This window comes from Argiope bruennichi, chromosome 3, assembly GCF_947563725.1.
Source record: "Argiope bruennichi chromosome 3, qqArgBrue1.1, whole genome shotgun sequence".
Lineage (NCBI taxonomy): Eukaryota > Metazoa > Arthropoda > Arachnida > Araneae > Araneidae > Argiope > Argiope bruennichi.
Window position 1 is genome coordinate 18,670,730 of NC_079153.1, and position 15,911 is coordinate 18,686,640.

General features: G+C 31.5%; 1 protein-coding gene across 3 annotated transcripts in view; it reads left to right on the forward strand.

Moving 5' to 3' along the window:
• The window catches only part of LOC129963679 (sushi, von Willebrand factor type A, EGF and pentraxin domain-containing protein 1-like), a 641,663-nt gene that overhangs the window by 612,620 nt on the left and 13,132 nt on the right, over nucleotides 1-15,911 (forward strand). For all 3 annotated transcript variants that reach the window (XM_056078177.1, XM_056078179.1, XM_056078178.1), the window contains 3 exons: nucleotides 5,408-5,677; nucleotides 11,574-11,747; nucleotides 13,980-14,117. In XM_056078177.1, coding sequence (XP_055934152.1) covers nucleotides 5,408-5,677; nucleotides 11,574-11,747; nucleotides 13,980-14,117 — 582 coding nt within the window. The remainder of the gene's footprint in view (nucleotides 1-5,407; nucleotides 5,678-11,573; nucleotides 11,748-13,979; nucleotides 14,118-15,911) is intronic.

Genomic DNA, 15,911 nt, shown 5'->3' on the forward strand with positions numbered 1-15,911 from the left:
AAAGTGGGAGAAATATCGAAAACACGCCTAAACTATCCATCCTTATAACTATCGCCCAAATCGCCCGACGTCTGACAATTATTGACAAAAATTTGGAAATTGGATTTTAGTATTAGTTAAACAATATTGAGAGAAATGAGCTGGCTGAGATTCAATTGCGAAATGGCAGTGTTTCTGTAAGCAAATTATCAATGGGAAACTGAAAACCTATGCTATTCTACAGAAACAGACATGCAGTCTATTTGTGGTACATGTTTACAAAAATGTATTTATCGGATGCAGGAAGATTTGAAATGTAGATGCCTGTTAAAATTAAAAGTCCCAAGTTACAATACTTTTTCATACACGAGAAAGAAAAAAAATGAGATGCTATATCGCAGTGCCAGAAAAAAATTCAGACTTTTCATGACATATTCTCTGACATTTGTAGAGCGATTAGACGAGAATTGACTCATTTCAGCAGATTTTAGTTAAAATAATCATTGAATAAATATTTCCTGCTCTAAATGCTATTAGAGCATTGGAACTATCTTTTTTTCCGTCGAGAATCTTACATAGTAATAAGTCAATACTTTTTGCATGGAAATTATTATCCAAAGTAAATTAGTGAAAAGTAGTAAATCTCATTTTTCATTGATATTATTATCTAGTTTCAGTTTACTTTCCGCCTTTTTTTCAAGATCAGGTGTAAATCAGTTTCGGAAATCAATTGTAAAAAATTAAAATAATTTTTTTTCACTGAAAGATTGAGAGGAAAAGTATTATGTAGAATAAAGTTTTTATTTCTTGTGAGTTTTTTTTCTGCATTTAAACTAACTCTGAATAATGATAATATGGCAGAATGGCAGTTTTTAGAATGTCTATAATTTTTACTAAGCAATTTTTTTTAATTCAAATTAACAATTAAACAAAATGCATTCTATTTTTAGTTTCCTCTGTATTTATTACATTGTTTCCTGATGTTTTTTTATATGAATAATTGGATAAACATTTTTGAATGAAATAGAATAACAGATACGTATTTTAAGGCTATTTATATCATAATTGCATTTCATTAATTTTCTTAAATTATTGTTCACTGTATAGTAAGAAAAAAATAATTGCAATAAAGTAGAATTATTATTATAACTATATATTCCTTTCGCATTTTAAAAAAGATGCGACAGAAAGATTCATTTAAGTACCCGTATTTAGTAAAATATTTTTGTGTATCTTTTGATACGAAATAGAAAAAGAAAGTATTCATTTTTATAACATTACATAATGTTCTTCTAAATTAAAAATTCAACTCCATAAAAAAACTGAACCTCACAACAGAGTATTTAAAATTTCATTTTATTAAATACACTTGCTTCCAAAGATATTATTTCTAAGGATTACTCGCGTAAAAATTATAATTACAAGATATTAGTTTAATAGATTTGGTTTTTATTTTGAAAAAACATTCGATGAATGCAGCTTCTTTTGTGTTCTAATTAATAATTAAACAAAATGCATTTTATTTCTAGGTTACTCTATATTTATTACATTGTTTCATGGTGTTCTTTGATGCGGATAATTGCTTTCCCCTTTAAGAGCAACAAAATCTTCTTTCATGATCTTTGATTAAAGTAATAACATTAATGAAATATCTAAGCCATCGTTAAAAGAACGGGACTCATTTTCCCGATTCTTTAATCCTTTATAAGCATTAATAATTAGTAAAGTGATTAAAATTTTATCGTCTTAAAGCTTGCAGCTTTGCATCTTCTTTAGTACTCTATGAGCCCTGTGAAAAATAAATTAATTAAATCTAATAAACTTTGAACATCTTAAAAATAATTCTTTGTTATTTGCAGAAAAGTCCCAAAGATTTAAAGTATACTTATTTTTGCCTGAGGGATTCTCTGAGATTTTCAAAATTCAGATTAATGTTTAGTCTCTACTAGTTAATTACTCACTTTTTTTTAATCCGAAAGTATTATTAATGGATGTTTTAATAGCTAAAAGCTTTCCGGGATAATAACTAGCTCTCCACACGATTGCGTTTCGATAAGAAAGTGATTATCATTTTAAAGCATTCAGAGAATATTTATTTCAATTTATATTATCAGTCGAAATTGTTACAAAGTAAATTAAAAATGTTAATGCCTATAAGAAACAAAAAGGGTTCCGGAAAGTTTTAGACATAAAATATGAAAGATGAGAGAAAAGGTTATTGTTTTATAATTATAAAAGTAATTGAAAACCTTCTTGATAGTGAACTTTCTAAAGAATTATTTTTTTGCATTCATTGATTTTTTTTAAATTTTATATCAATGAAATTGAATTATTTTTCTTACAAAGTATAGCTCTCTAATTTCTTGTTTCATTTTTACAATGATAAAAAACAAATAAAAAATATTAATAATCTGGTTAGAATTGTTTCAGATGGTAAAAGAATTAATACAAGAGAAAAAGCATGTAAAAAAATTATCGGTTCAATTTATTCTGCCAGTAAAAGTATCTTTATATGAATTTGAGGTGTTGTAACAATTATCCATAAAAGATGTAATTTTTTAATTCCAATTCTTCATTCTTGCTGTAATAAGAACAAATATACAACATGTGGGTGAATTATACTTGTAGATAATTAATATCAAAATTTCATTTATTTAGTGCTTCTTCTCTTATAAGAAACCGTTGCAGTAATCTCAGCTTCCTGTCAGAAACTCTCGTGTTTGAATCCTTATTCCATAAAATTTCCTTTACGATATTCTGGTGGCAGAAATGGGAACTTGAGTATCGTCTTGAAAACTTTTGAAAACTAAAATCCTACAACGCATGCGTGTATGTTGCGCATTTCATCTTCCGTCGTGACTCATGTGACATCTTATTAATATGGTATTAAAATTGGAAGAAAGAAAAGAGGACTCAATGTCAATCACATAATAGTATATTAATAGACAAAATTCATAAAATTCATTCTTAAATAAAATTAAATGTATTATTTGGACATAATATCTTTGAAAGTAAATTAATTCATTGAATGTTTTCAAGCCTATCCCACTTAATTTGAAACTTAAAGTTTATTATAGATTATTTATTTTAATAGTTCTTTTTCTGAATAACCACATGATTAATGAAATACAATGCTGTTTTTCTGCTACCAAATTAGAATAAACAAGTCAAGTATACTTGTATAAGAAGAGTAATCATTGAATAATTATTTACAAACCAAGCAAATGTTTTCAATGTCTTTTTATTATTATTATTAATTTCTGCGATGTAAAAGTTTGAAAAGTTGTAAACTTCTTAGTTTATCTAGAATACACCACCCATTTATTCAGTCGTTCTTGTCAATTAATTATAATTCAAAATAATATTGTCTTATGCAGACTATCATGTCAATTCAAAACGAAATTAATTCCAATAACAAACTTATTTAAATATCGTAGATTTTCAACCCAGCGATAAGGATCTATGACCAGATTACGTTTAGATATTGAGTCAGAGGAGTTGGGGAGGAATTAGAGATCAAGGATTTTAAAAAATGTTCATATATTAAATACTCAAAATATTGTTACGAATCTGTGATGCGGCTTCCCAGCATAGTTGGTTCCATCATCAGAAAGACAGTTTTACAGTCATCTGTATTAGATGGAGTCCGGGTGCCGCGTCGGAGGTCCATGAGCTTGGCGACAAACTTGGCTACCATTTGGCGACTTGGCGACAAATTTGGTGACTTTGGCGCCAAAATAGATTATACCCGAATTATCGAGAATCTTTCCTAACCGTCCATTAGGAACCGAAATACGCCTTGAACGTTCCTGATTGGTTGAGAGGCTTCTAGCTCCGCCTCTTGAGACCTATAAAAGGAGACAGCCGCAGCTGCCAGAGTAGAGTAGTCGTAATCGACGGTGAACAGTAGTCGTAATCGACGGTGAACAGTAGTCGGAATCGACGGTGAAGAACAAGTCTTCCAGAGATTGACGGAGCAACGACGGAGTCAAGCTAGTGCTGAACTAAGCTGAGCGCTACCGTCTGCAGTAGAGTCTTATTGTGTGCTGTTTGCACGTCTCGCGGCTGAAGATAACTGTCTTCTCTGTTCTGTATATAGTTGTCGTCTTTGTGCTGTCCTGTGTCTTCGTGTAAATAAACGTCGTTGTTTTATTTTCTACGGTCGCCTGGTGATTGAGCGTTCTCCACATCATATAACTCCCACTATCTAAACGAACCCGGAAATTTCGTAACAATACACACAGAATACACAAAGGTATTAAATGTGCATCAGCACCTTATTCGTAGTTTAACCCTAGAAATTTGAAAAGATTAGATATGCAACCATTTTTACCATATGTACTTGAAAGAATCATATAATAATATGATATGAGCAAGAACTGCGTCATGGTTTTGAAACCTACTGATTAGCAGTTAATACTTCCTGATAATGTCTAGAAGATATTGTTTGCAATTAGATTTGCTAAAGAGGTCCCATTTCAAAATTATATTTTAGGTTTCAAATAATAATGGAAATCTCATCTGAGCGGCACTCAAAATATCACCACTTCTCCAATTCCTTTTATCACAACTACGTACAGTCGTCAACAAAAAAAAAAATGGGAGGCCTCTGTAACTTTTTTTTTGTTTACTGTCGCATCCTCACAAAATTGGAGTACATGGAGTCTTGAAAGGATAAATGTTTGTTCCAACCGACAAACTGATTAACCGAGTTAGTTAACTACTATCTCGGAATTTTTTCCATTATGGAAATTGAGATTTTTATCTGAATTGATTTATCAGCTTGTAATTAACTTATGAAATTCTAATGGTTGTCTCTTTTTTGGACGAAATTTTCAGAAAGCAAAATTATATCTCAAAAACTGCAACGAATTTTAGAACGACATTTGATACACATACATAAAATGGTCTGCTGAATCGAATTATTAAAAATCTCGATTCTTATAATGGAAAAATGTTAATTAACTCGGTTAATCAGTTTGTCTTTCACAACAAACCACCTGTCCTTTTAATCCATTTCCATCGACATTAATTTTAAGAAGATGCGACAATATATAAAAAAGTTACAGAAGTATCTCATTTTTTGTTGTTGTTGTTGGCAACTGTACATGTGATTGTATCATGACTAAGAATCGTTTTTCTCTCAGTTCATATAAATATGGGATTTTTAATAGATTTAGAAGTCAGTCTTTTGTTCTCCAAACCCGATATTTTTGTAACCCAAAAAGGGAACCAAGAGCTGTAATGCAACAAATGCGGACATAACTAACATTTTGATGCTATCCATCTCAAACTGTTTTGCAATATATTTTTCGTATTTTATATGTTCATATTTCTGGCTTCACTTTATATCAATAAAAAACTAATCCAGTGAAAATGAATTTATCTGAATGTTTCCCTTTACTATAATTTATTTTAATAATTACAGAAAATGAACCAGAACCACCACCCGATGAGGACAGACGGAACAAATCATGCGTGTTCCTGAACACCGAACCGAACCTAGTAGCATTCATGGGCGACGAGTTGATCGTTGACGAAGAGACCGAGCACCCTCCGCACACTGAGCTTGTCTTCAGATGCAAGGACATTGGAAAGTACAGCCTCATCGGAAGCGTCAGGCGGAGGTGCATCCACGGAGACTGGGATGGGGTCAAGCCATCCTGTTACGGCCTCTCTCAAGAGAACGACTACGCCCGTAAGTGATGTAACTTCTGAATCATTTCACTGAAGCTGAAATCTCATACTAAAATCTCATTTGTAATCTCACATTTTATATTAAATTCTCATTTGTATTCTAACATTTTTTATTAAATTCTCACTTGTAATCTAACATTTTATATTAAATTCTCATTTGTAATCTAACATTTTATATTAAATTCTCATTTGTAATCTAACATTTTATATTAAATTCTCATTTGTAATCTAACATTTTATATTAAATTCTCATTTGTAATCTAATATCTCATGCTAAAATCTCATTTTCAAAGCCATAAAGTTAAGCCATTACTGTTAGAAAACATAGTACATAAACTGATGTATAATGAATTATAACTGTAACACGCAATCCTTATATCAAACTGTTTCACGCATAATTCACCTCCTACTGGTCCTATCACCAAGATTCTAATATTATCCATTTTGTCGCCAAATGATCGCCAATTTTGTCACCAAGCCCGAGTGTCTTAATACGGCATCCGATCAGCATCCAATAGACCTGCCCGTAAAACTGTCTTTCCTATGATGGAACTAACTGTGCTGGGATGCAACGTTAAAGATTCGTAACATTCTAAAATATTATATGATACCTCAACGATGCTGCTCCTCTTTTTGAATGCCAGATGATATCGTGATGATATTTTGACAATTTTTTGGGGGCATTTTGTGCTGGAAGAAGGTTTGCCGGTACTCCTATTACGGAACTACTTTTGTATTACATTTCAGTTTCGTATTATTTGTTCCTTTTTTGTCACATTTTCATTGGTAAAATTAAAAAAACGTCTATTGTCAACACTGAAATTCTATTGAATCAATTTGTATACCTAAAAAGGCATTTAAAGAAAAATAATATCTATCAAAACTGAGAAATCATATTGAAATTAGGAATGGATAAAAAATGAATGTAGATCATCCGAGTGATGAAGAGATACTGCGGTACATTGCCGGCTGGCTTGAACCTTCAACCGCACTTCTTAGAATTAGTGCTCTTTTGGTTGGTATGGGGAAAGAGTAATGTACAAAAGGTGAAAATAAACTAAGAAACAGAATGAAAGGCGTATAAGAGAAATTCGCTAAAAGAACGAATAACTTTGGGCACCCAACTGTCTCTTTCACTCAATCCCTAAGGCTTAAACTAAAAAATACCCAAGAAAGAGATCAACTAATCCAAGATCCTTCTAACCTACACATAATCTACCAAATTATCGCGTGGGTTAACGACTTCATTCCTAGGCTCTAATTAGCCGCCGCTGTTTGCTCTGCCAAACGGGTGGGTTGGGAGTGTCCCTTGGTGAAGACCTATGTGGTAGCTTCCTGTAGATAATTTTTCGGGTTCCACCATTCACACCAACGATGTGCTTCGCGCACGGTGTTGGGGTGGTAACTCCGTACCTCAATGTCTCTTTCACTGTTATTAGTAAGATAAAAATGTGTCACTATCTCCTTTCACACCAAATGGCTTTCAGAGTCTTTTTTTTTTACATAAAATGACTCTAGCCGTTAAAGAGAACAGGATTTCATATTTCATTAACGAAATGTCCGTATTTTGTTTTCATTACATCTTTATAAATAGTGGCGTCAATTGCATACTGGAAATTATATACAAAGTTCCAGACACCGGGTGAAAACTTCCATGTTTGCAGTAAACTGCGACCTCTAATTTCTGATTGCCAAATGCAGGAACTGAGCAATGTTGCTCATTGTCTGGTTTGGTCTCTTTTCACCAGCATAGTGATATATCTGTCATTTCTTGCAGTTTTTTTTTCAACAGTCCATCACAATCTTTCATCCAGCTGCTTCTATGCTTTGAAATACTCTCCATACAGTGAAACAATACTTTTGCCAGTTCCAAACTCTTCGACAACATTCATCAAATCACGTCCCTTCTTCAGTTTTCTTATCATTTCATTCTATTCCATGTAAATGGATCTTGAGCCTTTTTGAAAGTATAATATCAATTTCACTTGAAGCGAATATCTATAAATGAAACTTTCCATCATTTTTAGTTTCTTTTATTACATGTGCTGAACATACACATTTTGTGTGCCCTCGCATCATCATCAACATCATGATCTTAATATTTTCATATGTACTATTGTGATAAAAAATACCAGGAATGCTACATTTGAAAAAACATCTAGAATAATGTCTACAAGCTTCTAACAAACATTTTTAGGACTTTCGTAAACATCTGGAAACTTTTATCAATGAATTTATTTTTAATGAGGCACGAATTTTAACTTCATCTATTTTCCAAAATTGCGAATGAAATTGAGTAAAATGTGCATTAAAATTTGTTGCGCAAATGAGTTCTTTCTAAAAAATATTTAAAATGTTGCAAAAAGTCTTTAGAGACAAATAATCAAGCAACAAAGTGTTTATGTGGAATAAAGTACGTAAAGAAGGTAGAGAATCTGCCATAGATGAATCACACTCTGAAAGACCATCCACTTCGTCTAATCATATATCAATCACGTCAAAGCACTACTGATCATTGTTTAACAATTAAAGGCATTATTGAACCAGTTCATCCATGAAAAACGTCAAAAACAACAAAAACTGTGGAGGAATAACTCACAAACTTTTCATCACGATAATAACAGTGCCATTATTATCTCTGAAATTTTGATTCAAAAAATCATCAAATGTGGCTCCAGAGGTTCCTGATATGGAGTCCACACGAGCCCTGATATGGAGTCGTGTGGTCCTTTCTTATTTCCACGATTATACCGATTCTTCTTGGTCACCATTTTTGAACCCATTCTCACTACATTCGCAACAAACTTTGAAAGCGCTTCACACACAAAAAAAATTAAGATATGTCTTAATTATTGAAAAAAATGTTAGAAGAAATAAATTACAGTAGGACGAGATTACTTCAAAGGAGAAGCATTAAATTTTGATCAATAAATTGATACCAGTTTTTTTAGAACCACTCCTGGTAATTTTTAATCATGATAACATCTCATCTCCCCGCTCAGTTAGTTTTTCACTGAAATTGTCGCAAACAGCTTTTTTCAACAGTTTCAGTGTTGTTTCTAATGGCACTTGCCATGGACAAGTTCGCTGACAAAATCAGCGATTTTAAGCCGAGGGTGCATGACTTGTTTTTTAGTAGCACCAACTAGGGCCAAGAGTACGTCTTAGCTACTCTCGCATCACATTAGCTTGCACAGCCTCATTTTACAGGGGGGGGGGGCATATTCACACATCTCACAGATAGAATAGATGAAGAACAACCGTGCCCGAACCGGGAATCAAACCCAGGACGCTCAGATCACGGGGAAGACGCGCTATCCCTATGCCAGGACATCGGCATAGTTTCCGTGTTGTATGATGAAATATGACTTCATTGTTTAAGTCTTTTACGCTAGTGTATAATGTATCTTTTATTTCCACAAGCATTTAATAATAGTATCATTATTTGATATTTTTGAGTTTCTTGATGCCATTTACAATTTTAATTATATTATTTGTTGTAGGTTACTTTTGTGTTTGTAGTAGTTAACTTTCTCATGCTTGAATCACGTAGACAAACGGTATGATAAACTGCCCAAATGTGTTGAATAACATTTTTATTAATTAAATGAAATAATTTCTGTAACTATAAAGCTATTACAATTAAAGAAACTCATATATTCAAAATATCCTTAAGGAAAATATGATTTTCCAGTCTAGGAACTCCATTAATGATGTTAATTGAAGTTGCATGAATGGCATCGTTGCATGAAATTTTCAGATTATAAGATTACTTACCAGCGTTTAAGAACATTCATTCCGATTTAAGTAAAGACTTAGCGACTTTCTCTCTGGGACACCATGTAGTAATCATGAAATCATTATGGTGTCTGGTAAATTCATATTAAAAACACATTAACTAACCTAACTATTGGAAGTGTTTGGCAAATTTGACAAGGATGTACATTTTAATCAAACATTAGTTTCTAAAATTGCTAGCATGAAGAACTCCGACGCTTAACCTCGGCGCACCTCTGCATTATGTAGATGTTATGGTCCGCAGCTAATTAATATAAATGAAATTCTTTAATATATATTTTAATGATCAAAGCAAAATATATGGTTAAATTAACTATTTTGCTAAGTTTTAAAAATATGTGTAAAGAAGCTGACAAAGGAAAATGGCAAATATTGAAAATCTAATTCGTGGGTGATTTTAAAAGAAATTAAAATAAAATCAATGAAGAATATGGGTGATATTTTGAAACTCTGATTTATATGCTCCGATTTGAATAAATATCGAAACATCATAAATAAGAGTCTTACCTTCGTAAGATTTCCTGTATGCAACAAGGATTGGAAAGTCAAACTCTCCAGCCTCCTTATCACAACGTTGTAACATTGAAAATAAGATATTAGTTTATGCATTGTTTCTTTAATCAATTTATTTTCAGAATTCTTTAACGTAAGCAGTGACGGATTTAAAAGATTTGTGTCTTAGGTACTCTACATTATGATGCCCATTTTTTAATAAATAGTCAATTTATCTTTACATTTCATAGTATTTTTAATTTATGTTAATTATTATTCAGATTAATATATTAATAGCATCACAGCACTATTAAAAATGAAAATATCCAGTTCGTCTATCTTTTGAATTTCACGATATTGTAACTTCGCTGTTTTATTTTTCTTGTGAATTACACCTGATATTGAATACAATCCTTATTTAGCTTTGAACAGTGGAAAAAAATCATGAGATTAAACATTTGATGAAATTATGAAATTGATTTGAATTCCAAGGTAACAATGTATTCAATTGTGGGAAATTAGAAAAAATGTATTTTTTTAAATTACCAAAATACAGGAAAAATTTACACGATCGTTAAATTTTGTATAATTAATTAAAAAAACAGTTTTTATTTTTAAATTTTGAAATGATATAAACTTACTTTTTAGTGCTATAATATTTTCAAAAGTTATCACTATAGAATACAAAAATGCCCACTGATTTTTAATTAATTAATATTCTAATTAAAATTTAAGTAAATATCGCTTTGAGGTGCACATTCCCACCTCCAAAGTTATGCCAAGTTATCCTAAGTTTGGTAGCTCTAAGGAAAACGATTTGAGTACCCGCACACGCACATCTTTATTATTAGTAAAGATCTTATGATTGCGCTGAATCTACGTTTGTACACAATCTTATTTACAAACAGACGCACGTCCAATGTTATAAATAATATAAGAATTAATTAATTATTATAATTAATTGTTATATTATTTATTAATTCATTAAATTAATTATTTTAAGGAATACAATAAAACAAATAAGAACCTGAACAATTAAACTTGATAAAATATTATTATCTGGACATTTTAAAATTCATAGCATTTATATTTTTCAAATTTTTTTATTTGACTGATAACAATTTTTAAGTAAGCTACTTGAGGACCTTTCTCAGTTCATGGGCATTAGGCGTCTGCTTTATCGGAAACCCGCTGCTGAACATAAATAAGAACCATAATAACAGTTTAGGTATTATGACTATAACACTCACGACTTTAAGAGTACTGCATTAACTATTTAAATATCAAATGAAGCGACCTGATATTCTGGTTAATCCTTGAAAGTTAGAATTTGATAGATTTCTGCCTATTCTGTAGATGCTTATTAAAGAAAAAATGCAAGGCCATTGCTAATAAGTAGAGTAACAATATGATTTTACTACTTCGTGCTTTTAGACCAAGATACTGATGAGTTTGGATGAACGTTTGGTAATTTTTAAAGAAATTTTATTTATTTTTCATAAATCTGCTTATATTATATGGTTAAGATTTTTAATAGCATCTTTTTCTATGTTTTAATATTTACATACATAGTAATAAATATTTTATCTTGATTCTTTTTCTTCCAGTTGAGAAACCACCCACCATCCTGTTCCGCCACCAACTAGGTCCCATCGCCCAAAGCAACGAAGGCAAACTGATCGTCTATCCCGGCACAATCCTCCACTTGGAATGCTTGTGGATCAGAAAGTACGGCATACCACATTGGCAGGTCAGCCATTCCTATAGAAAGTACCCTGAAGGTAAGTAATGGGTATTATGTAACAATGTTACCATAATGAGTATTATGACAAAATGCAGTAACGATATGAGTATGGTCGCTCTTTAGTACGTATATGTTTATATTTGAAGAAACATCTGTTTCCCAGTTCATTATCGGTGATTAGTTAAAAACTTTTACATAAAAAACCACGATAAAAACGGTACCTAACTATCAGATGGAAAAAATAGGCTAAAGTCAACAATAAATAGAGTTAAAATCTCAAGAAAAGTTAGACGGGTGTCTTTATCCCTAATTTCACTGATACTTTCTCTATAAGTTCTAAAATAAAAAGAAACGTGGCCTGTATCCTCGATTAATGAATAAATTTTTACTTAATACAAGTCTATGAGTTAACTAAATTAGCGGAAGTAGTTCTCCGGAAACTTTTTCACAAACACTGCAATAATTTTTATCCTCTTTTTCCCACACAAAATTGTGGATTTTGAATGAGATCGCAAATATCTTGCATGATATTGATAAAAAAAGTTGCAAAATATAGATCTTTGTCAACAATCTATCATTTTTACTAAATCGTTTGCGAGAATATGTATTTTTGATGCCTTGTTTTCGAACAATTGGCACCAAAATTAGATATGGAACTACAATTGTATTCACAAGACAACATACCAAATTTTATTTAGTCATTGCGCTTATGAATTGTTGCGTTTTATTTGCGGCCATTTATTTGACTTATTCATTTGCTTAAGTGAGTAAGTCAACAGAAAAAAAGAGGATGAGAAATTTTGAAAAATTGTTAGCTTTTTCTCAGCATGGCCAAATAGTAAATGTTGATGAATCAGACGGGAAAGTACGTATGAAAGAAAATCTTCCATCGAAAGCCGAATTGAGTCATGCTTTGGTCTTTCGAAACTCGGCACACAATTGTTCAACAAATGTTAGAAAACAGTACAAATATAAGCAATATATCAGTGAGAATCATCTCCCCAAAATTTTCTCTCATGCACTCTAATGAATGTGTTATACCAGAAAATGCCTTGCTTGGCATTGGCTTATAATAATTACGAAATATTAACTTTTGGCGTGAATTTAGCATTTTGGCTGAATTTATCGTGTCATCCTTGGCTAGGTTTTTGGCGATTAATCCTTGGCATGCAATTATTAGTATTTGAAAATATGATTTGTGTTAGACACGTTTTTCCCAACCGATTAAAACGAAAATTTATAGTCACAAAATCACGTACCAAATTTCATATATTTAAGTCCTTCCGTTTTTTTAGTTACCTCATTTACATGTTTCTGAAAATAAAGACCTACTGATAGTCAATTTCTCGTCAAATTTGACTCCAACTTTGATTCGTGTCTACGCTTTAGGCGTTAAATCTAAACACCAAAATTTTATCTGTCTAGTTCAATTATTTTTTAATCACAAAATCAACTATTTTCTATCGTATTTTATCTATTATTATTCTATTTTCTATCGTATTTTATCTATTATTATTCTATTTTCTATTTATTTTGTTTATAGTTATTATCTTTTTTCTATTCTATTTCGTTCGGTAGTTATCGTGTTAAATTATATTCTAGCAATCGGACCTAGACTTCCTCTGAATGGAGTTTACTCAAAATTTGATAAAAATCTACAAATTTATTACAATATTTTACCATCTACCATGTTTCATTCTAGCTCACAGCCTTTTTAATATTATTTATTATAGACAGATAGATGACAATCAAAAAAAATTCTTTTAATATGTTTTTCCAACTTAGGAAGGTCTAAAACATGGGGATTTGTTAAAAACTCAAGTTAAAATTTTTGGACCATTACAATCCTTTTTCTATACTTCGCATACAAGAAAGTAATAAGTGAGCTGCTAAGAAATAATTGTCGACAACTAAAAAATCAATGAATTTTTTTTATCGTTGTTTTTCAATAAATTATAAAATCCTGATATGATACTGTTTTCAAATGTTCCCTTAATTTAATAAAAGTATAATTGATTTATCCAATTCGGCAATTGTTACCAATCGATTAGTATTATCAAAATTCTTAAGTTCATAAGTGAACATAGGTGGCAGATACAGTAATTTCAACATTCTGTTTTTCAAGTAGTTTGTGCAGTGATATAGTAAATATTTATTCCGTTTCAGTTAAGTTAGTACTGATTTTAACCAGTAGATATTCCACTATAATAAACTGATATAAAATCATTGTAATGAAGTGTTTCATACTCATGATGATATTCTGTCGCAGGTTGGACAAATGAAGCAGGCAGAGATCCTCAACTGGAATACAGATTGTCGATTTATCATGCCCAAAAGGATGATTCTGGACGCTTTACTTGTATAACCCCCATGGGGCATAGGCATTCGGTTGACATCGTGGTGGCAGGTGAGTGCCTCTCAAGCAATGTTACGGTTTAAACCATATTGGAAATACTGGATGCCACTAAATTTAGTGGAATCTGTAATGAAAAATATCGTCTGCTCTTTTTGATGCAATTATGACTAAGAGGAATGTTGTTTTTATTTCCAACTATTTTTAAGTGATTAGATAATTCATATCACTGACTCCCCGACCCACCCGAAGGCACAGGGAAAAATAATACTGAATGACCGGCAATATTGACGGGAACTGTGGTTGAGTCCTAAGGGCCATCACCGGCCACGGTGCAACCCTTCACGAAGGAAGTATACCCCGTCATCGATGGGAGGAGTCAGATCCCCCACCTTTTTGTGTACCTTCCAGGGTGGCGAGACCCAACCACCATACCTGAGGCATTTTCCTCATTTCGAGGTGCCCCCAAGGGTTTAAGTAATATGATAAAATAAATTATTAAAAAAACAATGCTTTAATTTCGTTAAAGTTTGTTTTAATTATTTTAATTTTTTAAGTTGCTAATTTTTTTCAATTTTTTTTAAAAAGTAATTAATTTAATGATATTCTACTCATACTTTTTTTTTCGTATATCGTGTTTGACAGAAATTTCCTTGATGGAGTGATGCAACTCAAAATGTACAGTGTATCTGCATCTCTATTAAAGCGTATATAAACTTTAATATCAATACAAAATCCAAAGCCTTTATTTAACTCCATTCCTTTTCATTGTACAAGTTGTTATATAAATTTTCAAAAAACACAACTAACGTTACCATCAATAATATGTTAATATTACATTATAAGCGGTGATGATAATGATGATGATGTCGTGTCCGCGTTACCACGGAAAGGGGTTGCAATAGCTTCTGAGAATAAAGACCCCTGAGCACCCGAGGGCAGAAGTCTGACTTCCAGCTCATGAAACTCACAGACATTCGCTTGCACAACCCCTTTTTATAGGGGGGGGGGCACATTCACACACCTCACAGATAGAACACAGATGAAGAACAACCATGAACAAACAGGGATTCGAACCCGGGACGCCCAGATCACGGGGAAGACACACTACCCCTATGCCAGGACGCCGGCACTATAAGCGGTAATATGTTTTTTTACGTGGCAATAATTAAAAATATAATAATTTGGATCAATACTGAAAAAAAATATTCAGCGTTTTCAAGAGTTTCTTTTACGATATTTGAATTACGAATTACGAATTTCGTTACGAATCGAAGAAAAGATGCGATTAAAAGTTTTTATTTTCTATAATTGCAAATCTTTTTTATTATTATTATTTTCACTACGATCAGTTACTATCCAGAATAATTTACTTAAATGGCTTTACTTTATCCATTTTCTTTTAGCAATTTATTTTCTCTTGCATTGTGTTATTTCTATAAATGCATTACATATGCTTAAAAGAATGAAATACAGAAAGTTGTATTTAGTTTTTAGATGATTTTTCAGCTTCCTGCTTGATCCAAGAATCATATTCCAATTTAAAATGTAGATTTAAAAAAAAGGTGCTGGCATGATTATACAAACTTTCAGACGCTAGAATAAAGTACAGAATTGAAATTTGATCAAAAATTCAGGATTAGTGTATTATAACTGGCTTTATTACATTTCTTATATAAGTTCAATTAACTTTAGTCAACCTTTCTATCATTAATTATACTGAATTTGTATACATTATGCGCTAAAACATATTTTAAGCTTGTTTCATTAACAAATATTTTTTTTACATATCTTTTCTTTAATAAAATAATTGAAATGGAGAAAAAAAGAAAATGCAAATTCATATTT